Source organism: Xyrauchen texanus, chromosome 31, assembly GCF_025860055.1.
Source record: "Xyrauchen texanus isolate HMW12.3.18 chromosome 31, RBS_HiC_50CHRs, whole genome shotgun sequence".
In the NCBI taxonomy this organism is placed as follows: Eukaryota; Metazoa; Chordata; class Actinopteri; order Cypriniformes; family Catostomidae; genus Xyrauchen; species Xyrauchen texanus.
Window position 1 is genome coordinate 21,555,955 of NC_068306.1, and position 26,976 is coordinate 21,582,930.

The 26,976-nt window shown below is 39.2% G+C and overlaps 2 protein-coding genes across 5 annotated transcripts in view; one reads left to right on the top strand and one right to left on the bottom strand.

Moving 5' to 3' along the window:
• The window catches only part of LOC127624721 (uncharacterized), a 30,244-nt gene extending 11,538 nt beyond the window's left edge, over positions 1-18,706 (bottom strand). For all 4 annotated transcript variants that reach the window (XR_007968211.1, XR_007968213.1, XR_007968212.1 and 1 more), the window contains exons 1-6: positions 18,411-18,706; positions 16,668-17,024; positions 9,604-9,751; positions 9,266-9,383; positions 7,936-7,977; positions 7,771-7,812 (exon numbers count right to left, since the gene is read on the bottom strand). Coding sequence is in view for 1 of the 4 variants with exons in the window: in XM_052099576.1 (XP_051955536.1) it covers positions 7,771-7,812; positions 7,936-7,977; positions 9,266-9,383; positions 9,604-9,751; positions 16,668-16,839 (522 nt within the window). In the remaining 3 variants the exon portion in view is untranslated. The remainder of the gene's footprint in view (positions 1-7,770; positions 7,813-7,935; positions 7,978-9,265; positions 9,384-9,603; positions 9,752-16,667; positions 17,025-18,410) is intronic.
• The window catches only part of LOC127624720 (tetratricopeptide repeat protein 1-like), a 472,844-nt gene that overhangs the window by 375,216 nt on the left and 70,652 nt on the right, over positions 1-26,976 (top strand). The gene's annotated exons all lie outside the window — the stretch shown is intronic.

Sequence of the window (26,976 nt, forward strand, 5' to 3'; positions counted from 1 at the left end):
GGGTCAGGGGGCCTGGGAAGAGGCCACAGGACAGGGACGGGTCAGGAGGCCTGGGAGGAGGCCACAGGACGGAACAGGGTCAGGAGGCCTGGGAGCTGGCCACAGGGCAAGGACAGGTTCAGGAGGCCTGGAAGGCGGCCACAGGGCAAGGACAGGTTCAGGAGGCCGAACCGTGGGAGGTGGAGCCGTTGCAGGCGGAGGCGTGGAAGTAGGCGCCGTAGGAGGCTCTAGAGGCGGAGACCCGGAAGGCTCTGGAAGCGGAGCCGATGGAGGTGGCACCGTAGGAGGCTCTAGAGGCGGAGGTCTGGAAGGCTCTGGAGGCGGAGCCGATGGAGGTGGCACCGTAGGAGGCTCTAGAGGCGGAGGTCTGGAAGGCTCTGGAGGCGGAGCCGATGGAGGTGGCACCGTAGGAGGCTCTAGAGGCGGAGCCAATGGAGGTTCGAGAGGCGGAGCCCTGGGAGGCTCGAGAGGCTTGAGAGGCGGAGCCCTGGGAGGCTCGAGAGGCTTGAGAGGCGGAGCCAAGGGAGGCTCAGGGGGCGGAGCCAAGGGAGGCTCAGGGGGCGGAGCCAAGGGAGGCTCAGGGGGCGGAGCCAAGGGAGGCTCAGGAGTCTCTGGGAGAGGAACCGTAGAAAGCTCGGGAGGCGGAGCTCTGGAAAGCTCGGGAGGCGGAGCTCTGGAAAGCTCGGGAGGCGGAGCTCTGGAAAGCTCGGGAGGCGGAGCTCTGGAAAGCTCGGGGGTACTGAGCTCTTGAGGCGAGCTCATGGCAAGCTCGGCGCTGGCTCTTGGACGGTCGAGGCTACTGGCGCTGGCTCACTGACGTCGAGGCTACAGGCGCTGGCTCACTGACATCGGAGGCTACAGGCGCTGGCTCACTGACATCGGGGCTACAGGCGCTGGCTCACTGACATCGGGGGCTACAGGCGCTGGCTCACTGACATCGGGGGCTACAGGCGCTGGCTGGTTGGCCGTGGTTAGCGGAGGCTGGAGAGCAGAGGCCTTTCTTCTCCTCCTCCGGCGGATGAAGTTAGCAGCTGGTTCGTTGACCACGGCAGGAGTGGGGTTGGCTCACTCACCGTGACTGGCGAGGAAAGCCCAGAGGCGGAGCTGGGATCTGGAGAGGTGGTTCCCCGGCAGCTGAACTCCTCCAAGATGAGTCCCACGTACTCCCGCCAGGTGCAGTCTCCGGGAGTTCCCACCACCGGTGTTTGGGAACACCGAACCGGTACGCCACCTTCAGAGTGTGGTCATCCCAGCCGGTACAACTGGCCACGTTGGTGAAAAAGTAGGAGAACTCCCGGACAGACAAATCCGCCTGTGTCAGCTCCATGAGGAACCCTGCTAGATCCATTGTAGGTCGTTCGTTCTGTTACGAATGAGGCAGCGAGGAGAGAGGATCTAAATGCAGGCTTCTTTATTATTAACAAAATACAAAACAAACACAAAGGAAAAACCCTCGATGGGGAAACAAACATAAACTAAGAACTCGGGCAGGGGAACACAGATCAGGCTTGACAACATTCAACGAACAACCAGGAGTGAACAAAAAGCAGGGCTTAAATAACCAGGGAGTGATGACTGAATTAGACACAGGTGAGAACAATGAACAAAATGGCAGTGGTGATGGCAGGTGGATTCTGGGAAGTGTAGTACATTTAACAATGACAAGTGAAACCCAGGGCAGACAACAAGGGAATCGTGACAGTAAATTATGAGATAATTTAAAGTTTTGGGTGAACTAAACCTTTAAAGTGATAGCTTGGCCATTATTGAATATTATGTCATCATTTCACATTCCTCATTTTGTTCCAAACCCATGTGACCTTCTGTAAAATTGTGGAACATTAAAGATGTTAGACAGAATGTTAGAGACTGACAGTCTCGGTCATCATTCACTTTCAAAATATGGCAGAAAAAAACACATTCACAGAAAGTAAATGGTGACTGTCTAATATCTTCTTATTGTGTTGCATGGAAGAAATAAAGTCATACAGGTTTCGATGGTGGATGATGACATAATTTCCAATAATAATAATATTTCTGTAATACATGTTAAATGTTTATTATGTAATGGAATATAGGGGAGTTAATGTCTATTATGTCATTTAAATTCTTTTTATTTAACTCTTTTAATTGGATAATTTCTTACTCCCAATCAAGTAATTATTTAAGTTAGTACTTTTACTTCTACTGTACTTGAATAATAATACATATATATATATATATATATATATATATATATATATATATATATATATATAATGTTTTTTAAGTATTTGTACTTTTACTTGAGTACAGTTTTTGGTTACTCTACCCACCTCTGTTTATAGTACAATGACCTCTTATATGTCAAAAGATCAAGGAAATAACGCTAAATGGACCCTTTAAGGCATTTACAATGGACGTGAATGGGGCCAGTCCATAAACACTTAATTACACAACATTTCAAAATCTGTAAATTATCTGTAAATTATATCCGATAACAGGGTTTACCGCTGCTCTATTTTCTTGACAACAAAGTTGTTATATTAGATATACTTTTAAACAGATACAGTTAGCATGCTTAATTGTATGGATTTTATGTATTTGTATGAATAAATTTTAATTTTTATGGACTGGCCCTATTCACTTTCATTGAAAGTGCCCCTCTGTAACCACAATTTTATTTTTTGATAATCAACATTATATCACAAATGCTGTCGATTGAGCATAACTTAACCTAAATGTGAAAAATTCCTTTAAGGATTTTTTACAAGCTATTAAAATGGTCCTGGTGTCACTCAGACCTATTTGTGTGGATTTTCTCCCCTTTTTCTCCCCAATTTGGAATGCCCAATTCCCAATGTGCTCTAAGTCCTCGTGGTGGCGTAGTGACTCACCTCAATCTGGGTGACGGAGGACGAATTTCAGTTGCCTCTGCATATGAGACCGTCAATCCACATATCTTATCACGTGGCTTGTTGAGCTCGTTACCACAGAGACATAGTGTGTGTAGAGGCTTCACACTATTCTCCGCGGCATCCACGCACAACTCCTCACGCACCCCACCGAGAGCGAAACACATTATAGCAACCACGAGGAGGTTACCCCATGTGACTCTACCCTCCCTAGCAACCGGGCCAATTTGGTTGATTAGGAGAGCTGGCTGGAGTCACTCAGTGCTCCCTGCATTCAAATTCACGACTCCAGGGTTGGTAGTCAGTGTCTTTACTTGCTGAGCTACCCAGTCCCCGAGGTCTCTCAGACCTTAAACAGAACATGTGTTAAGGTAAACACAAACACCATACAATCATTATATGGTAATCCTATGTTGTGCCTTAAGTCAAAGCCACAATGGGTTTAGACTGCTCATTTGATATTCCCTTGCTTTAAGAAATAGTCTTTGGGGCAAGTTTAGGGTGAAGATGGGAGGCTTCTGGATGAAGTTTAATCATATCAGGGAGAAGCCAGAGGGCCTTCAGATTCCAGCAACCCAGGATTAATCCTTGGATGTCTTAATCAACATTTGGGCAAATCACACTCAAACAGTTTTTTCACTCTCTTGTCTGTTTACTATGTGGCCATCATATTTATTTAACTAAAACAAATTAATTTCACAAATAATATCACAAAAAATACCACTTTTTATTCCAAAGCCTGTTTAGTTGGACATGGGTGTGCAGCATCCACATCACCCATTGAAGCTCTACTATGCAAACACAGTAAGTACACATTTTGAAAAAAAAATTGGTATATCGAGTCTCTTAGACTATGATCTGTCCTGTGACAGACTGGTTTGACTATAGATAGATTACCCAAAAATAAAAATTCTCTCATCATTTACTCACCCTCATCCCAGATGTGTATAACTTTCTTTCTTCAGCTGAACACAAATTAAAATATTTAGAAGAATATCTCAGCTCTGTGGGTCCTCACAATGCAAGTGAATGGGTACCAAAAGTTTAAAGCTCCTAAATGCACATAAAAGCAGTATAAAAGTAACAAATAGAGTAATACATATAAATCTCCACTTTCACTTTCTTCTTTTAGTCTTGGTGATTTGCATTCTTGGTGCATATCACCACCTACTGGGCAGGGATGTGAATTAATAGTAAAAACATGTACACACTGTAAATATTGATCTGTTTCTCACCTACACCTATCATATCACTTCAGAAAACGTGGATTAAACCCCCAGAGTCATATGGATTACTTTTATGCTGCCTTTATGTGCTTTTCAGAGCTTGAATATTTTGGTACACATTCGCTTGCATTGTGAGGACCAACAGAGCAGAAATATTCTTGTAAAATTCTAAAAGAGCTGAAATATTCTTATAAAAACAATCAAACATATCTGGGATCTCATGAGGGTGAGGAAATGAAAAGAGAATTACAATTTCGGGCTGAACTATCCCTTAACTATGGTAAGAAGAAAAAAAGAGCTTGAAAATTGCAGTAACTATAAAAGCCACACTAAAACCAAGTAACATTTTCTTGGTTTAAGTGTTGGCATAGTTACTGCATTTTGCCTTTGTCGGGCAGTATAAAGTCTCTAAACCTAAATAAACATATCAAAAACCCTCTGGTGGTTCAGCCAGAGAAAAACAGCAGATGTTGCATGCTTTGAAAGTAACAAGCACGGATCGTGTTTACACATTTACATGTAATAAGAAAGATGGAATAGAAATGTGTGTTGTGCAAGGACTTGCTCTGCCTAGGGGCTTGTGGGAATTGAGGGAGAGAAAGTGTGTATGAGAGAGAGAAAAGAGAGATGAAAACCGAGAGCAATGGAAAAAAAGAGGGAAAGAGAGGTCCCTACACAGACCCCATGGGATGGTCCCACAATCCCATCCATCTGTGACTGACAGGCGCGCCGTCTCGCACATTTGAATTCCCTGATCAACTTTATCAACCATCTGCTCTTAAAGAACTCTGGGGCCTAAATCAGCCCCTGGACTCTCTCAGGTTCTCCTGCAGATCACACACACCCCGTCCTCATGCTCTGTGACACACAGGCCACACACTGAGAACAATGCTCCATTCGCTCCTTCTGCAGAGCCTCCCGGTCAGCATTTTAAACAAGCTGTTGCCGGAACATTTCCCCTATCATACGGTTGGGTCTAAACGTTTGAGATCACATTGAAAACCTGGAATTCAAAATATAATTTAAATCTGGAAAGTTCTAAGATATTGAAAGATTTAAAACAGAATTGCTATTACAAAAAGTTAAGTAGTTCAGTAATCAAATAAGCATATTGCAACAATGAACATGTTATCTCCTTTTTAAACAAGGTGAGATTTCCTTTCTTCCATTGAGGCACACAAGATGCTCTTTGAAACATTCAGAAGTCACACTGGGTTAACATGGATCAACAGGTTTTCCACTGAAACTTTCACTACAAATGTTATGCTTGTAATATAATTTGTAAGAAACAAAAATTGTATTAAACTAAAAATTTTTAAATAGAAGCATTTTTACTATTGGTCTCTAACTTTTGGACTCAACTGTAATTGAAACACATTTTTAAATACTGCACAGTGACTACTGTACACTTGGACAACACATATTTTGTCAAAACAACATAGTTGTTTTACATTTATGCACACAAACAAGTGACAGCTGAGGGTAAGAAGATTTCAAGATGAGAGCACAAGGACAGCTGCTCCGACCTTCAACACTCCTCTTCTCTCGGAGCAGAGAGCCAAGAGAGTCCACCGGCAATCTGAGAAGGCCATTCCTTTACACCGGCACAAAGTCTACACTACAAGTGTGGGATGCAAAATTAGAATGTTGTTGTGTTGCTGTCAGTGTAGACAAGTGGAAGAGTCATGGCAGAGTGACCCATTTTTAGTGTTGCTATTAGCAGGATGGATGATGGTGCAAATGCAGAACATAAAAATATAAAATAAACACAGAGAGAGTGGGAGGCAAATCATGTTAATCTTCTGATATGCTCAGTGTTAATACCAGTGGTGTCAATGAACAGCGGCTGTTAGATCCTGGGACTTTCCAACAGCCTCTGGAGTAAATGAGCTCTCTGTGGTCAAATAGCATGCAAATCCAATGTCCAATATATATCCTCTTCAATCCAAGAGATGAAACGGATTTCTTATTCCATGAAAAAACATATGTATAAACACACAAAAAAAAAAAAACACTTTTTACCATTCCACAACTGTCTAACTGTCAAATGCAATAGGTTACCTGTAGCATTGGGGTCCACTGCATTTGCAACATTACACTTGAAAAAAACTAAAACATTTGTTGGCTCAACAACAATGACATATAAAAATAAATAGCTTCTACTCAGAAATGTACTGTACATATTTTTATTTTTAGATTTACTTAATTTTATTAATGCGTAAAACACAAAATATAAATTTTAATTTAGAGTTACATTAAGTAAATAAATAATCCTTGAACTTTATCTTGCATATCCATAAAATTAAGATTTTAAGTTCTATTAACTCAAAAAATCAAATACAGAACTGAGGTTGTGGGGAATACCCATAAATCCTTGAGCTTGAATAATTGATTGTTTGGTCAAAAGGAACTTATTGGAGCATTTAATTAGTTGTTCTAAGAATTCAGAGAGATTTTAGCTCTTTTTAGGGTTATTGACTGTGTTTTACTGTAAATAGCTATTAACTCCACATATATGTTCTTAAATACTATTAACCCTTATGTAGTGTTGGGGTCAAAAATTACCCTTTTTGAACTTTGCTTCTTTAAAAAACATGGTTTCCTTCATCTCATTCTGGTGGTGTGACAAAAAAACTCACACACATTGTGTTCGGGGTCAAATTGGACACCACATAGGAAATGAATGGGTGAAACTATAAGACAGAGCATTTTTTTTATTCGTCAAATAAAATCAATAAATCATCCACAATGGTGCATACCATAACACATCTACAATGCGGAACGCACATGCTCACAAACAGGAATAAAAAAAACATTTTTATAGAACTTGTCAAATAAAATCAGCCACAATGCATGAAACACACAGAAATGAAGCGGCTAGACCATAACTCATCCATAATGGAGAACACACACACGCGCGCGCACACACACACACATGTTGGTGCGTCTATCCTTATGAGGACTCTCCATAGACATAATGATTTTTATACTGTACGAACTATAGATTCCATCCCCTAACCCTAAACTTAACCCTCACAAAAAACTTTCTGCATTTTTATATTTTCAATAAAACATAGTTTAGTATGCTTTTTAAGCTTCAACAAATGAGTAGACCTCTGCAGCCATCTATTGGTTATAGTTGTAATTTCATGCCAAACACTATGAGAATGCACCTGTAACGTAAGGGTAAATTGTAAAAACAACATATTTTTTGTGGTATACCTTACAGGTACAAAGGTACAGAGGAAAAATCTGATGCCATTGTCAGTAATGGCATCAGAAGGAAATACCATAGTATTTTTATATATACACCATTACCATATTCATTACCATAATATGTAAATAGCAGACTATCTTGGTGTTACCATGGCACACTGAAAAAAGGTTCAGTTAACTTTAATCTTAAACATTTTGTTTTTAGTGTAATCTAATGTTCAAACACTATTTGTGACTTAAAACATAACCATTTAGATGTTATCACATGAAGTATATTCTAGTTTTCTTAACATTTTCTAACGGTGCAGTGTCCAAAACAACATTACCAACATGTTATTTTGTTTTACATTATATTTTTATAGCAATATGGCACACTTTATGGCTTTGAAAACACCCCATCTTACAGTAAGCACATTACAAAACATGGTACTTACATTTTCTACAGTTAATGACAGCTTTTCTTCATTCACTGGCACCTAAGCATTGAATAAGACATTTAAAAAATTGACATATGAAACATATTTTACTTCAGTTTAAAAGGTATCCTGTTGCAAGACAGGTCTCATTCACATCATATTTGATGAAATACCAATACACACCTGTGGAGGCACCACAGTCCTTAAGTCTTTGCCATAGTTCTCCTGTGAAAACAAAAGTAAGATTTCAGACTGGGGACACAAACTCTTCACTCCCTCTGACAAATGGCATCTCTTTTACGGTTTTAACTATGACATAGATTTATGTAATAATCCTGACTACTTGACAGGCAAAACGTGAGGGCCCTCAAACGGATTTGTGCTGGTATCTGTGTGACTCATGTGGTCCATCACTAATTGGCAGCAGTGAGTCACATATGAAGAGGTAGAGGGACAGACGTTTATGTTTAGCCAGTGGAGAATCATAGTGTGGTGCTACTGGCTAGCACATTTCCTCCCTGGAGTGCGCTCACTGCGCACGGTGTTGCCATGGAAACCCTAGCACAATTGTACCCCCCCCCCCCCACCCCACCCCCACCAAAGCGTAACAATTAAGAGAAGGTGACAAGATCTTCTCCTTGCACTTAAGTGTAGACCCTGGGTAGAGGACGAGAACACACACACACGCGCGCGCGCGCGCACACACACACACACACACACACACACACACACACACACACACACACACACACACACACACACACACACACACACACACACACACACACACACACTTATTTTCCATGATACACAAACATACTAATGTAGCAAAACATCACTGCCTATTTATACTGCATTAGGCACCGTTCACACAGAATGCAATCTTGCATCCATCTGCGCTGTTTATCAATTGATTTCTATGTAAACACTTGCTAGATAGACATCTCTGATGTCTAAAAACACATTTAAATCTGTTACAGTTTTAAAAACCCCACAAAATTACTTTACAAGTGAAGATTTGTCCTGAGTTGGCATATTTCCTATATGTTAGTTGTTCGAAGGCTGGACACGGACTGTCTGTTGGGTTAGAACCCAGTTGAAGCCAACTGACCACACGCAAACAGACATATTGATACAGGAGCAGAGAGATTGAGCCATGAAGAACTGAGCAATAAGAGTTGCTGTGTCTGAAAGATGGAGATGTGGGTTGGAATCGAGAGGTTTTTTGAAAGGATGAAAACTAATAATGGAGCAGAAGGGAATGAAAAAGGGAGGAAAGAGGAAAGGAAGGTGAAGGAAGAGGGAGAGATGGAAGTAGTGATTTATTTGGCTGTTGAACGATGACTCTCCCTGTAGAGAAAGTTTGTCTCACTGCCCCTCGGCTGTGTCCGAGATTAATGGCAGTAACCGGAAGGTCACCTACCTACACACAATCACCCCCACACACACCTGAAAACGTAGTGGAACCAATTTAAGAGTTGAGCAGATGTGGAGGTGTGCATGTAAAACACACCTTTAAGTTCAGCTGGACTCCTGAATGCACTTTGGGTGGAAGATTTTCTCTCCCTGATCGTACAGGTTCTGCTGATGTTTGGTTTACCAAGTTGCTTTTCAAAGTGCCGGGCTGGTTGCTAGAAGACATGACAAGACATGCAAAAACATAATCAGTCTTAATAGAATGAATGAATGAACAATCTTCACAACAAAACAATTTTTCTTTTCTTGTTTTAAGGGTGTTTGGAGGGTGTGTATGAAAATAATGTTTTGCAGCGTAGCAAGCTCTTTAAAAATGACATATTGCTCTACTACTTAGTGTTTTTATCAGTGTTCGAACTGAAACTGTGTCCATACTATGAATTGTTGAGGACGCTGGGAGTTTTTCTCTCTCCAAACCCTGAATAGATGATCTTGGAGCATTTGAGTTCATCCACCTCACCGATGACATTGACCTGCACATCTCCGTCTCGTCCCAGCAGCCAGCTCACACTCTTTCCACGAGCTACAAAGAAAGAGGAAGAGAGAGACTTTGAGTGGGTTGGAAGAATTTTGGATGCTGGTGTGCATGTCCCTATCAGGCTTCTTAACTAACTTAACAAGCACGACTTCCTTGGCCGATCAGCTTCAGCAGCCGAGATTTGGTGGTGAAAAATCTTAAGCACTAAACTAGCATTAACCAGCTTAGAGCAGCGTGAAAATTCATCAGCTGGTCTTTTCAGAAGGGATATGGTAGGAAGTCTGAAGCTAGACGTGGGACTCTTACCCACCTACTCAGTGTACAATTTAGTATAACATCAAACATCACTTTAAAGCCAATTTTAACTCCAAAAAGGTTTTTGTATCCTGGAGGAAAAAAACATTTAAGAGGCTGGGGAGAAGAGCAATGAGTGAGTTGGTCACATTTTTATGAAAAATATTGAAAAGGGGGCCCCTGCGAATGAGAATATGTGACTTCAGGTGTGACTTCACCTTGCTTTACCGATTGGTGAGATTTGCCAGCTGCAGACGGGGGAGGAGTTGAAAAGAGAACTGTCAAGCACCGGCTCAGTTTTGTGCTTCCTGTCGCATGCAGAACCTACATCAGTCATGGCAGATCACGCAATGTTTGTTTTCTTGGAATTCAGATATACATGGGTTTGAATTTTAAAAATGACAACTAGAAACATTATTTCATAACCTTTTATTTATTTGAAAAGGTTATGTGCTTCTTAATAAAGTGCCTGCTGCATTTACAAGAAAAACACCAATAAAATCGTACATTATTTTAATACAAAAAAGGAGTCAATATTTATTTTATTTTTTTATCATTTTGATTGTCTTTTTATGAATAAACATGATATTACTATGATAAACATAATATAACATGATATAAACATCACAGATTTGTGAGAGTTTTTAACGGTACTTTGATGTTTTACATCATAGTGAGGCGATGTTTGTGCCATCTCAAGTCGGACACAATTTATGACAGACATGCACTGCTTTCAATCTGGCACTGATTAGTCTGCGCAGCACTGCATAAAGTTAAACACACCTCCCAACTCACAATCATTATCTAAAAGTGACAAGGCAGCATTTATATTAGAAATGTAGCTGACTTGGGGCCTGGGTACTACCACCCCTGGTGTCATGAGTTCGAATCCAGGGCATGCTGAGGGACTCCAGTCAGGCCTGCTAAGCAGCCAAATTGGCCCTGTTGCTAGGGAGGGTAGAGTCACATGGGGTAACCTCCTCATGGTCACTATAACTTGTGGTTCTCGCTCTCGGTGGGGCGCGTGGTGAGTTTAGCGTGGATGCCGCGGAGAATAGAGTGAAGCCTCCACACGCGCTACGTCTCTGTGGTAACGCACTCAACAAGCAACGTGATAAGATGCACGCATTGACGTCTCAGACGCGGTGGCAACTGAGATTCATCCTCCGCTACCCGGATTGAGGCGAATCACTACGCCACCATGAGGACTTAGAGCGCATTGGGAATTGAGCATTTCAAATTGGGGAGAAAATCAAAAATAAGAAAAACAAAAACAACAATAAAAAAAAAAAAAAGGTAGCTGACCTCAAGGGAAATGTTCCTAACCTTCCAATGTTATTTTTGTGATTTCTACAAGGTGTAAATTTAAAAATAAAAGTTTTATTTCAGAAAAAACATGAAAATGCATTATGTGGGCCCTAATCTGTTGGAAAATGGCAGTTAATTACCTTTAAGAGGTACTTTTATAGGTTTACCCTTTTTAAAGTTAAATTTGCCTATAGGCCCATCCATGTTTTGGAGTTCCACCCAAACATCAAATCGTGTCTACGCCCCTGGTTGAAACATAAATACTTTTGAAGTGATGCATTCTAAATAGGATTTCATACAGACATGGGAAAACTGTTCATTTGATCAAAAGGGCAAGAGAAAATTGGAATTCAGTGTTATGAATATGACACAAGTGAAAGCTCCTTTTGAGGAATAATTGTGTAAGAGAGAGAAAAGAAAACACTTTACAGAATGAACTGGTTCTTCTTGCACACCTTGTACTAAAAGTACAACAGTCCAATTTAACAGCTTGTCTGAAACACTTGTGATCCCAGTCAGGACTAAACAAACATGTCATACCAAACTTACTAAAACAGCAAACAACTAAAGCCATTTTAGTAATTTATAAATATATGTTTCATTACACATATCACATTTCACCTTAGGCACAGAAACCTGACCAGCAAGTTTTTTTAAAAACATAAATTAAATTAATAGTAAATAAATCACACATATGGTATTGATAAATTAAATTATTTCATTACAAATAGGGAAAATAGGGTTAGGTTTAGCCTTACACCTCTCATTTTCTGTCTCCCTCATTTCTATTGTGTAGCACACAAAAAACAGGAATCAATTTAATGCAAATAATTCTACAAAAAACACCAATATGCTAGCAATCAGAGAACACACAACACGTACAGAGTTACAGCTGCAGGCACTGCTGACACATACAGTATAACCTTTTACTCATGATTCCTGCAAGTGACCCCATGACATTGGGCTAGGCTAACAATGGGACTAGTCTTATCAGCACATATCTTTGTATATATTTATTATTACTTTGCCTGTACATGTAACCATTTATTTCAGATTTTACTGCTGATTTGATATATGTTCTTTGATCGTAATCTTGACCACCCATTTTGGAGATTTCAGTCTTTCCCTATTCAGGAAGATAGGGGCTGCACTTTTATGCCGCATATATCCATGGAAATAGCTGCATGGGAGCATTTCAAAGATGGCCGCTGAGTGGACTGACTTGCCTTGAAAGAGACTCTGTTTTTACACAAATGTATTGTCCAGATTAGGCCTTACAGGACGTGATGGCAACAAAAAGTAATAGCATTTTTTAAAAATGGGACACATCTATAGAGCTAGAGAACACATTCTCTTAATAGTTATAATGCTACATCTGATATACTACATCACTGGATGTGAAAATAAGTCTATTTACTTAACTGAACATATAGGCTAAAGCATCTAAATGAAAAGATCTGTTTTCTGTTGTTTTTTTTCTATCCGATTGGTTCACCTCCGTAGCCTTAACTTATCATAATCATACTTTATTTGTATCTCTCCATAATCAAATGTGCCACCATAATCAAACAACAATTATAACATGTAACAATCCACATAAAATTTAACAAATGTTGCAACAAATCAAAACCACACGATCAAACAACAAACACAAAGGCACATCATCAACTGTTGATATTCAAATTTACAGTATAATCTTTCTCCAGCTTTCTCCCTGTCTCTTCCTCCCCGGTGTGTTTTCAGTGCCTGTGTTTCTTGCATACTTCCTGCTTTGCTGGCAGTCATCTGTTTGAGGGAATGGAACTTGCCTCGTTGACATTTCCCATCTTGCACTAAAAACTAGGTCAGTAACAGAACAGTTTCCTCTGCCTAGTGTAGCCAATTCACCCAAAATGTAAGGGTCAGGATGCCCTCAGACACTCATTTTATGGTTTTATTTATTGTATATTATTGTACTTGACAATAAAGAACTTTGAATCTTTAAGGATTTTATTGCATAATTTGTAACTATTGTCTACATAATAAGGGGCTTAATGGTCTATTAAACAGGCTTTAAAGAGAGACAGTGTCCTTGAATAATGTCTGTTATGCTTCAGGACGTTGTATCAGTATTCTTATCTTAGGGAAGCCATTGACCTGCAAGAAAAGCTGCAGTTGTCTCAGTCAGATAGAGCACTCACTGTTCTATTCTGAGGTCTGTAACTCTGGCACTTGATAATAACTGCTTTGTTATTGGACAACGAAGACTTCCTCCTGGAGTTAGGCATATGTCAGGTCAAATTAACGTTTCAGCGGTCTGCACATATTTACTGGATGACTTCTATTTTAAAAAGATTGAATTCATCGAATGGATGCACTAGGTGTAAATAGCACCTGCCACACAGCGTGGCTATTTGCACTCCAATAGTCAAGTGGAAACACAGAGAAAGAAAAAAAAAGAAAAAACGCTTCAATTGTGTAGTGTGTAATGACACTGAACTGTAGATGTATTTTTCCTGTACGGATGACCCAGGTTTGATTCCCCCTTTGCCCCACTTTTCCCCATCCTGTTTCCTGTCTCAACTCTTCATATTGCCTTTAAAGGGATAGTTCACCCAAAAATGAAAATTCTCTCATCATTTACTCACCCTCATACAATCACATATGTATATTAATTTTTTTCTTCTGCAGAACACAAATGAAGATTTGTTGAAGAATATTTCAGCTCTGTAGTACCATTCAATGTAAGTAAATGGTGACAAGAACTCAGAAGGTCAGAAAAAGACAAAAGAAATAAAAGTAAAACATATGACTTCCAGTGGTTAAATCCATATCTTCTGAAACTATTTGATAGGTTTGAGTAAGAAACAAGTCACTTTTTACTATAAATCTCCACCTTTGACCAACCACAACCAGTAGGTGGCTGGATGTGAAAATAAAAGTGTAGATTTACAGTAAAAACTGTAGTAAACTAAAATATTGATCCGTTTCTCACCCACACCAATCATATCACTCCAAAAGACATGGATTTAACCACTGGAGTCCTTTATACTGACTTAATGTACTTTTTAGACCTTCTGAGTTCTGATCACCATTCATTTGCATTGTGAGGACCTACAGTGCAGTAATATTCTTGTAAAAAGCTTAATTTGTGTTCTGCAGAAGATAGTAAGTCGTACACATCTGGGATGGCGTGAGGGTGAGTAAATGATGAGATAATAAACATTTTGGGGTTAATACTACTTATAATAATAAATACAGATGTATATAAATGTTGATTTCCTTACAGTTATTTGGTCACTGTGAAGGTCAGGGAGTATGGTGAATGGTTTGATATGGGTAAAATTAACAATGGTTTTACTATAGTAATATTGTAGCAACCATGTTTTTTTTTGGCAGAAGCCATAGATTTAATGCACTTAACCATGGTGTTACTATGATAATATGGTGTTAATAGTAACCATGTTTTAATTTGTGGTAACTATGATTTTACTACAAAATACCATGGCGATACTATAGTTACTGAAGTAAAACCATGATTATTTTTTGTAAGGTATGGTTAAGGCTAGATTTATGGGTAGGGGATGGTGCAGTGTATCTGTGGAACTCTAAATATACACAATAAACACACACTAGTGATACACATATACTGAATGTATTTAATTAGGGGTGCAAATACAGTAGTAACTGCCATTATCTACACTTAGTGCAACATGCTTTTGGATGCTATTTATACTTAGTGTAAATAGCCTCTGCCATATTTAAAGGGTTATATTTAAAGTCATAAATCACTCAGCCTCATGGGGTTCCAAACCTGTATGTTGTTTTCTTCTTCTATGGTACAGCTACACAAAAGGAGAAAATTACTGGTAGTTCACATCTTTTTCCATTCATTGAAAGTGAATTGTGACTGAGAGTGAACATTCTGCCAAACATCTCCTTTTGTGTTGCACAGAAGAAGCAAAAAAGTAATATGTATTTGGAGGAAGATGAGGGTGAGTAAATTATTTTATTTTACCCCATTGGCTTGTCTAGCCCCATTTAAGTGGATGATAAAGTAAATCTGTCGTTTATGCTTTTTTTTAGTAGACTTACTATTGCAGAGGTTTCCATAAACGTTCAGGCTCCTCCAATAACAATGCTGACATGCCAGATTCCATGAGCCATTTGTACATCTAACCAGTTTAAATTAGTACATGGTGTTACTTTAGCTCAACATCAGACTGCAAAGTTTCATTTTTCATTCTCTATGCTTTTTCACAGCTATTCTGCCATTTAAAAGATACCCTCTATCTCTCAGATGCATTCCTCCCATATCTCAGCTGTTTTAAACAGTTGGCCTTCTCATGGAAGTCTCATATCAGTGACGTATGTGTGGGAACAAGAGGTTAAATTCAGAAAAACAAAAACTTTGTATTGACATGAATGTGCGAACACAGTTTTTGATTGTCCGTTTTCAATATTGCACTGTCAGGCTGAGCTGAACGTTCACTGGGCATGTGAATTGTCCATTAGTATCCCATTAATAGTTAGGGAAGGATGGAGTGGAGAGTCTCTGGGCTTGACTTCCCCTTGCTCTCGTAATGAAATGAAAAACTGGAATCAGTTTCTGGTCAGTGACGTAGATGTTATAGACTTGCTCTCATCTCATCTGTACACATTCACATGGGCCAGACATATTTACTCCTGTGTTCCAGAGCATTTTCCGGAATTCAATCTTCTGTGTCCATCTCTGGGAACCTACTGTAGTGTCACAAGATGTTCTCCATGAAACCTGCAGTAACACATTGTACGCACCAGTGCTGAACTGATTTCTATCAGCTCAGCTATTTCATCCTGGCTGAGTCAAGTGCCACACCAAGTTCCTGACCATATTAAGTCAGTTAAAGCTAGCAAAGAAAAGCAATAACAGACTTGCAGAGAGCTGTGATCACACAGTGGTACCAGATCTGCACTAGTAATCAAAATCACTATGTGCAAACCTTAGGCGGGTGATGAATGATCTTGTGAATTGCTGATGAGTGGCCCTATCACCATGGTGCCCTTGAACAAGAAATTTTACTTCAAGGAGATTGTCCCTCTACAATATGCTCTTATATTAATAAAACTCAACAATATGCTCTTGTACTACAAATGATCATAATAGATAAAGATGAATATTTTAGCACTGGTTAAATACTACACTTTGCATGGTTTCTTGCAAACTCAGAAATCATAATAATACACTATATCCACAATAGTAATAATAATAATATATACAGTATATATATATATATATATATATATATATATATATATATATATATATATATACACACACACTCTATATTATTCCCCACTAAACTGCACTAGATTTAGAGTAAGAAAACCAGAGGCCCACCTGTTTTTGGTTTGCGATTGAGTGGCTCCCTCTCCAGCTTCTCCTCTCGCTCCTTCCAGCGTCGCACCTGCTCCTCACGCATTTTTAGGAAGAGGGTCTTCTTCTGTTCTTCGTTCAGAGCGTCCAGCACATCTGGGTCGATGTACATATCCTTCAAGATCTGCTGCAGCATGGCCTTGTGTGTGGTGGTCCTTTATATATTCTAAGGTTCAGCAATGGTCCGTAAAAGCAAGGATGATGATGATGATGATGGTAACAATGGTGAAGACCGGCCTGGTCCTCAAACCCGCTGCTATGACGTGTCTTCACCACATACACACGCTCTCATCACTGATCAGCCTCCATAAACTGGATACACTTTCAGGAGAAATAATACATTAAAACATCTGGTAACAATCTTCTCACTTTTATAGTTTGTTAGCTTGCTCTATCTTTTCCCATGCAGTTTGGGACTTTTTGCATGATGTGTTATTTCAAAAGTGCATAAATAATACGCCCGCCCGCCTACCTGCCTGCTAAAAAGCTCCACACTGTCATTTCTACTAAAACACACTGTTTATATGCACATGAACATTCTTATTATTAATATCTAAAATTAAAAAAAAAAAAAAGGATTACAAAATATCAACATAATTTCAACCAGTGTCAGAAATTAAGGGGGAAAATGCACCAAAAGTGACAAAATTGCACCTGACATTCCAAATGTGGGGGTGAAAAATGTAAGGAATGCTTCTTTTTATTATAACATCTGATATAGTTCTTATTATGAATCTGAAGACTATTTATTATATATTTAAGGCCCTCATGAACATAAAAAATGCCCCTGAAAATCAGATCGGACACTGGTTTCAACATAGGATTAAAAACAAATTATTTAGATCAATTTTATGATCGACGTTGAACGACGTTGATTCAACATGATTTGGTGATGTTAGACCAACGTCGGAGATCAACGTAATTTGAATGCATCGATTCAGTGCTGATAGCTATCTGGCAATGTAGTCATATTTTGATTATGTAGTTGTCTGGTAAATCTGTTAACCTAATATTTCAGAAATCTGAATTTTGGGTCATGTAAACACTTACTCTGAACATCCACTGCGACAGAAATATTTTCATTTATATTTGCACAAGTCCATTTTAATTGTGGGTGATATTTAATTCAGGCAGTTGAGAAAAGTCAAAACTGAATTGAACAAAATGGCAAGAGTAAGCAGCACTCCCAGTATTACCACAAAAGAACTGCAAAAAAGAACATACATCTCTTAGTTTACTTAGAATATACTAATTACGATGGATACAAGAATAAAGGCTTAACCGTAAATAAATCAGAAAATAACATGTGTGTAAACACGGTTGTAAGTTTCTCAGGCCTGAGTGGGGGGATTCCATGGAAATAGAGTTGATTTTATTTTCAGCAGCCCCTCTTTTCAGAATCCCACAAGACACTTCTCTTCTCATTTTGGACACAACTGAACTAGCTTGGCATGTACCCTTTTTTAGAGAGTGACAGCTCCATTTACAGCAGAGAGAGTCTCAGATCACAACACACACAGAGACTGAGTGCTAAAAACAAACTGCCACTACAATAGTAACTGAGACACAGCAGAGGATGTCTGACTCCCTACATATTTAATAAACTGCATTAAATGTCTTGAACAGGAACTAGAAATGCAGAGAGAGAGAGATTGGGTGGAAAAGAGAAGGAAAGTTGGAAAGAAGGGGAAAAAAAGATGTACTCACAGCTGGGTGCGGACGCTCCACGGCAGACTTTACTAAGTAGGAGAGAGAGTGCTTGTGTGTCCTTGTTGCCTTTGTGTTATGACTTAGCTGGTGACATCACAGCATTCCATACTCTTTCATTCTCTCTCTTAACTTCCTTTCTTTTCCTCGTTCTCACAAATGTACACTACATACTCTCCCTTGCCTTTGCACAATCACACAGAAACTTCCTTTCTGCCCCTATAACTCTCTGAGGTCGGAAGAAAACTCAGGCAGCAGACCTCAGCTGTTGCCGCAGTAAACGGAGAAGCAGCATCCTGTTTAACAGAGGCAGAGGACAGAGAGAGAGAGAGTTTGGGAGTGAGGAGGAGGGGCAGATAAATGAGAGGAAGACATTTTTTTACACAGAACTTAATCACTGTTAAGCAATGGAATTTACACAAACACAACTCAAAAACAGTGAAGAGGAGCTTTCGCAGTATGAAGAAATCTGCACATTATACTCTTCCACTCTTCCAGTGACAAAAAAGAAAGAAAACCACCACTCTGTGTTATTTGCATAAACAAATAAGCCACAAAATTTCTCTACGATTACACTTCTTTTTACAGTATATTTACAAAAATCACTTGATTAAAACTTGTGAAGTCTATTGTACCATAGCTTGCTTCCGAAGCAAAAAAAAAAAAAAAAAGATTTAGGCCTCCATATGTTGAATGTTTGCAATTTATAAGAAAGAATGTTGCAGAATTATCCTGAGAATAAGAATAAAATAAACTGAATACATGCATTAGATGCTTTATTCTAAATCACACAACAGGGGGCGCCAAAGTGTAAGAAACAGAAATGGTTCTCTATGCTCATAAATTACTGCAGAACACAAATTAAGATTTTTGGAAGAATATCTCTGCTCTTTTGGTCCATACGATGCAAATTATGGTGGTGAGAACTTTGAAGATCCAAAAAGCATGTCAAGGCAGCATAAAAGTAATCCATATGACTCCAGTTTTTACTACATGTCTTCAGAAGCTACATGATAGGTGTGGGTAAGAAACACGAATATTTTAACAATTTGTTTACTATAAATTCTCCTCCCTGTCCAATAGGTGGTGATATGCACGTAGAATGGCCTAATGCTGGCGGTTGTGTAAAATATGGGGAGCTTGTCCTTAAAGGGAGGAGCACAAGTAATATTTGTGTGTGTTTGTGTGTGTCAGTCCAGTCAGACCAGTCTCTGAGTATTGAGGAGTCTGATGGCTTGGGGGAAGAAGCTGTTACACAGTCTGGCCATGAGGGCCGAATGCTTCGGTACCTCTTGCCAGACGGCAGGAGGGTGAAGAATTTGTGTGAGGGGGATGTGGGTTCATCCACAATGCTGGTTGCTTTGCGGATGCAGTGTTTTTTGTAAATGTCTTTGATGGAGGGAAGAGAGATCCCGATGATCTTCTCAGCAGTCCTCACTATCCTCTGCAGGGCTTTTTGGTCCAAAACGGTGCAAGTCCCAAACCAGGCAGTGATGCAGCTGCTCAATAGTCCCTCTATAGAATGTAGTGAGGGGGGCCCCAGTGCTCAGTGTGGTGGTGGTGGAGATGCTGTTCACAATCTGGACTGACTGAGGTCTCCCATTCATGAAGTCCAAGATCCAGTTGCAGAGGGAGGTGTCCAGGCCCAGCAGGTTCAGCTTTCCAATCAGGTGCTGAGGAATTATTGTGTTGAATGCTGAGCTGAAGTCTATGAACAGCATTCGAATGTATGAGTCCTTTTTATCTAGATGGGTGAGGGCCAGATGGAGGGTGGTGGCGATGGCGTCGTCTGTTGAACGGATTGGACGATACGCGAACTGCAGTGGGCCTAGTGAGGGGGGCAGCTGGGTCTTAATGTGCCTCATGACGAGCCTCTCGAAGCACTTCGTGATGATGGGTGTGAGTGCGACGGGATGGTACTCATTGAGGCAGGACACTGAAGACTTCTTTGGCATGGGGATGATGGTGGTGGCCTTGAAGCATGTTGGAACGACGGCGCTGCTCAGAGAGATGTTGAAGATGTCGGTAAGAACATCTGCCAGCTGGTCTGCATATCCTCTGAGCACTCTGCCAGGAATGTTGCCTGGTCCAGCAGCCTTACGTGGGTTGACTCTACGTAGAGTTTTCCTCACATCAGCTGTGGTAAGACAGAGCACCTGGTCGTTGGGAGGAGGGGTGGTCTTCCTCACCACCACGTTGTTCTGTCCATCAAACCTAGCGTAGAAGTCGTTCAGCGCATCTGGAAGGGAGGCATCTTTGTCACATGCAACTGATGTTGTCCTGTAGTTGGTGATGGCCTGGATGCCCTACCACATGCTCCGCGTGTCGCCGCTGTCTTGGAAGTGACTGGATTCTCTGGGCTTGTGCCCGCATTGCCTCTCTGATGGCCCGGGACAGTTTTGCCCTCGCTGTTCTTAGGGCAGCCTTGTCGCCTGCTCTGAAGGCGGAGTCTCGGGTCCTCAGCAGTGCACGCACCTCCGCAGTCATCCACGGCTTCTGGTTGGAGCGTGTGGTGATGGTCTAGGAGAAGGTGACATCATCAATGCACTTGCTGATGTAGCTGGTCATCAAGTGAAGCGATATTATATATATATATATATATATATATATATATATATATATATATAATATTCACTGGTGGCCAAAAGTTTGGAATAATGTACAGATTTTGCTCTTATGGAAAGAAAGTTGTACTTTTATTCACCAAAGTGGCATTCAACTGATCAATGTATAGTCAGGACATTAATAACGTGAAAATGTACTATTACAATTTGAAACTATTTCAAAGGGTTCTCTTCAAAATATCCTCCATATGCAGAAATAACAGCTTTGCAGATCTTTGGCATTCTATCTGTCAGTTTGTCCAGATACTCAGGTGACATTTCACCCCACATTTCATTTAGCACTTGTCGGGCACTTCTCAAGTACCTTACAGTCTAGCCAAAAAAGCTCAATGGGGTTAAGATCCATAACACTCTTTTCCAATTATCTGTTGTCCAATGTCTATGTTTCTTTGCCCACTCTCATCTTTTTTCTTTTTTTTTTTCTGTTTCAAAAGTGGCTTTTTCTTTGCAATTCTTCCCATAAGACCTGCACCTCTGAGTCTTCTCTTAACTGTTGTACATTAAACTGGTGATTTTCAGTACATTAAAATTCAATGAAGCTGTCAGCTGAGGACAAGCGAGGCATCTATTTCTCAAACTAGAGAATCTCATGTACTTATCCTCTTGTTTAGTTGTACATCTGGCCTTCCACATCTCTTTCCATCTTTGTTAGAGCCAGTTATCCTTTGTCTCTGAAGACTGTAGTGTACACCTTTGTTTTGGCAATTTCAAGAATTGTATAGCATTCATTCCTTAAAACAATGACTGACTGACGTGTTTCTAGAGAAAGCGGTTTCTTTTTTGCCATTTTTGACCTAATATTGAACTAAAGACATGCCAGTTTATTGCATACTGTGGCAACTCAAAAAACAAACAAAAAGACAATGTTAAGCTTCATTTAATGAACCAAATAGCTTTCAACTGTGTTTGATATAATGGCAAGTGATTTTCTAGTACTAAATTAGCAATTTAGCAGGATTACTCAAAGATAAGGTGTTGGAGTGATGGCTGCTGGAAATAGGGTCTGTCTAGATTTAATCAAAAATGACTTTTTCACAAATAGTAATGGTGCTGTTTTTTACAGCAGTATTGTTCTGACTATACTTTGTGATCAGTTGAATGCCACTTTGGTGAATTAAAGAACAAATTTTCTTCTGAAACAGCAAAATATGTACATTATTCCAAACTTTTGGCCACCAGTGTATATCTATTTATAATCACACAATATACAATATTGCACAATATGCAATTGCTTTGTAAGGATACACAAAACCTGCCCAAGTGCTGCGGGGAATCGGGATGCTGAGGCCCGTTTACCGGCGAAGCGTCCAGCGGCGAGGCGGAGTGTTCACCGGAGCACTGCAGGGGAGCGGATACACGCTGCCGCCTGTATATCGACGGCAAAGTTAGAGGGCTTCTAGACAAGAGATTATCGCTGTCTTGAAGGAAGTAATTCTGTAGAAATGGTGTTTGTGCACCTGCTTTCATAGCTGATGGCTTCGCGCCAAAACCGGCAGGGCTCAAACACCATAGCCAATATTTGAATATTGGCATTATTGTAGAGAGGTTTCAACTATACTGTGTAAGAAGGCACTCCCCACATGCGTTAATAAACGCAATGTCAAGTGTACTGAGTCATAAGGGAATTATATTTTCCCTATTTCATTCCATTTATCCTTATCTCCTTTTTGGGTCACTTTCAACCCCTGATTCATGATTCTGTCTATCCGTTTGCAGACTTCGTCAGTGTACAAACTTAGGGACCATTCACACAGAACGCACTTTTGCATATGTCTGTGGTGTTTTTTCATTGTGTTCTATGTTACAGATTTCTCAATCGCTTGGCACAATTCTCTAATGAGAATATTTTTTTTTCAAAACATCAAGTTCAAATCTCTGAACAATTAGTTTCTTGTTCACACCAGATTTGAATTTCTTATTAATTTTAGCAAACTGCACGTGTTTTGGCACACGTGTACAAAAGAGTACAGTTGTCTGCAATTTGCAGGATGTCTACCAAGAAGATAGAAACATGTAGTGTTATGTACTGTGAGGAGGAAAGTTTATTGTTTTTTACAGAACTACCACACGCTTTTCATTGTTGCAGGGTTGATGTTTTTTTTTTTTTTTTTTTATGTGGCCATTTTCAATTCTGTATATATAATATTACATGTAAGAAATTTGTAAAAACTGACTTGCAAATGTTAATTTTCTGTTTACATGTAACACATTGCTACAAAAAACATTTAGTGTATACATACAAATGTGCATATCTTTTTTCTGTGTACTACAGTATTGTACAGTACTGACTTTTCCCAGTAAACTTTTACCTACTGCTCAAAATGGTATCTAAAATGCTCAGTGTGATACACAATAACACTCAGCTAGACAAAACTGGCATTCTTGTATAGTACAGCAAGCAGTGCAGTGTCAACTAAAAAATAGAACAAAAAATAAATTTGTATATAACAAACATTTCCAGGGTTGACTGCCATAGTGAAAAAAACATCACAACATTCTGACCAGTACGGTTCACACGATGACAAAAAAACTTTTTATTTTGGTGGCATTGGCCAATTTATTGACACAAAAACAAGGTTTTGAAACATTAATGAAAAGTTTTGGGGGAGTTCCTACATTTTGCAGACATGCAATAGAATTGTGATGTCCCATAAAACAGTTGTGACAATTGCACTAACAGTTTAGAAAATGTTAATTCTGTTTAAAAAAATGTGCCACACCGATAGAGAAAAACTGTAACATGCATGTAAAGGACTTTGGTGCTGTATTTTTGGACTCCCAGTCAGGTTAAAATGAGCTTTTTGACTTTTGAACTTTTAAAAGCGGGTCTCAGGACATTTGGTTCTGTTATAGGTGTGATGCATTTCTTATATCCTTTTTTTTCCCCCAGCAAAAAAACGAGATAATCCAATCAGATTTTATTTGTTGACATTTACAAGCACAATACCAGAGTCTGAACTCCATCAGGTCATTCCCATTGAATCCTCCAACAGTGCAAGTAAATAGTAATCTAATGTTGAATATTCAGATTGATCAGCCAATAAAATGGTTTAATTTGTACCTGGTGGGTGTCTTTCAGGAATGTCCCTGAGGAGGCCTTGTAGAGCCTTGCAACAATCACATTTTGGGCTGGTTTCTCTTCAAATAATCACTGGTTAGTGCATTTCTTTCTTTTTTTTTTTTTTTTAAGAGTTATCAAAGTTTTCGATTATGTACAAAGGGTTTATTTAAGTATAGACCAGGCTGGCTTAAACGTGTAATGTGTTTGTAGGTAGCTCAAGTCAAAGTTAGTAAATGTTGTTGAAATTTTCTTTGTAAGTGGACTGTGATGCACCTTTAAGTTAATGTAATGCATGATGTTCATAGGGTCATATTCATTGTGAAACAGAGTTTTCTTACCAGCATCTGTCATCTTGAATGCCTAGACTTAAAATGCGCTGGTCTCCTTTGGGGGAAAATAATACAGGCTGCGTTCGCGTTTCAAGTTTTGGATCAACAGCGCCATCGTCTGGTAAAATTTGAAATTGTTTCTGATCAAATGCATTGAAAGGCCATCGAGGTAGGCTAATATCAGATATAAAAATGTCTTGACTGCAATTTTTTAAATTATGTATATCACTCTTTATATAAACATGCTATGTTGGTAACAAAGTTGATTTTTTTTTTATGTTTAAGATTTGTGCTTGTTGCTGTATTCATATTGTAAACCCAAAAATGTCTGTTGACATTTTTGGGTTTACAAATGTCATTCAGTTGCTTTGGATTATATGTTTTCAACCAGATGTATGTAACCAAAGACACATTACTCAGTTTCAGGTCAGAGACAGAGGATACGGATTCGTTTTACACGTTTCTATTTATTATAATTATTATTTGAAGAAGAAAAAAAATATTTTAATTCTATTATTATTATTATTTTAATATGATAAATTCGAGGTTTTCAGCATTGCTGAATAATTGGTAATAATTCTTAGAACTGTGACAATAGTTGACCACCAGGTGTCGCACCTCTCTACAATGTGGGAGCAAACCTGAGGTATAGACTTAATATCTTAATGGAGGCATTACATTCAACTGTTTACCATACAGGATGGCCACTATAATTCGGCCTTGTTCACATCTGTTCCTTAAGACACTTAAGACTGGAGGGCAGATTCTACTTGGGTTTCTTCCAGTTTGTCCAGATGTTAAGGAAAGTGTCACACATGCTAGCTGTAGATTTTCACAGTAATTGCTTATGGCAAATAAATCAGCATTTAGATGAACATGGCAAACGACCCCCCTTCCGACGGTTTGAATGACTATGGCCTGTCTCATGATAAAGGAGCAACTGACAAAAATTGGACTAAACCTGATAAGCCTTGTGCTCAGGCTAGATAACTAGCTGGTTTCTTCGTGAAAGCACCACACCCATCTTCACTATGATTGGCCAGCTCCAAAGTCGGAGGTGGGCATTCAGTACAGCCAGACAGAACCTAGTTGTTTTAAAACGAGGGAACTGAAGTAGTGTCAAGAAATTGGCTCGCGGAACAGTGTGTACAGTCATCCGACATAAAATTTGTCTTGAACGCGCACTATACATGCACGCGACCACTGAAGCGCACCCGTGAAGCGGGTTTGATATAATCAGATGAGGGAGTATTTCAATATAGACAACGGTTTCATTCACTCCACACAACACACAACATTACGACAAGCACTATAAGTGAACACACCGGGACACTCAAAAATCCGCCCTGCAAGCTATACAAAGTCGGTAATGCAGTCAAATAATTCTTCATATTTCATTTTTTTTGTGTGTGTTTTTTTGACTGAAACCCGTTTTGGGGTGTGTATAACATCTGTGTGCATCATACTGTAATTTGTCAAACGTGAGGTTCTCGTTTACTTGCAAATATCTGCCTAAAAACAGATCATAACCATAAGATACAATGCCATATTTCGGCAGGTTCTTAATCATATTCATATTTTGGTGTCAACGAAATTAATAGGCCTCTCAATTTTTTTAATTTGCAGAAAGGTGCTTCGTAGTGTTTAGTTCCTTTCATTCATCCTTAATCCATCGCCTCTTAAGAAAAGAAGCAGAAGTAGCCTACCATTCAAGTTTTTGATATCACAAAAGGAATTTTTTTTTAATGTCAAATAAAAGTAATTCGGCTAAATGTAATAACTACGCAAAAACATACGGCATTGCTAAATTAAATAATCCTATTACATATTGACAGTAGGCTATATAGTAATACTGAGTGAAATCCAGGACAGTATGTAGCCTAGGTCTATGATTAGAAATATCTTTAATATGTTCTTTGCCACAAAACAAAACAAAACAATATCCTACTTGATAGTATTACGTCATGCCACTAACTTCGTCTCTCCAAAACTGCACAGCACTATTCTGTATCCTATGATTGTGCAAAATTGACTATGCTTAATACATGGTTTTTTTGGAAAAAAAAGAGGAAAACATTTAAAGAGAAAGAGAAGAAAAAAAGATAAAAAAGGGGAGGGGGAAAAAGGAGAAAGAAGAAAAAAAAAGAAAACAGATGTGACCGTCATGTAATTCTCATAATTTGTTAATATATTTTATATATATCATAATATTTATATTATGTGCACCCCCAGCTTTTATTTTTTTTATGTATAATTTTTTTATGTATTTTGTTGTTGACTGTTATTTTTTACTGTACTGTTTTGAGCATCAATAAAAAAAAAAAAGTAAAAAAAATAAAAAATAAAAAAACCCCCACAGCACTACCGTGTGTTCAACGTGAGATGTGTTCTTAAAGAGACAGTAACCATGTTTTAAGAGACGCTGACGGTGTCATTTAGAAGACATTTTATCCAAAGTGACTAACAAATGAGAGACACAACATACATTGAAATCAATTACGTGCATTGTGCAAGTATAGGACTCTTGATGGTTTTAATTTGAGAGCTCTGTG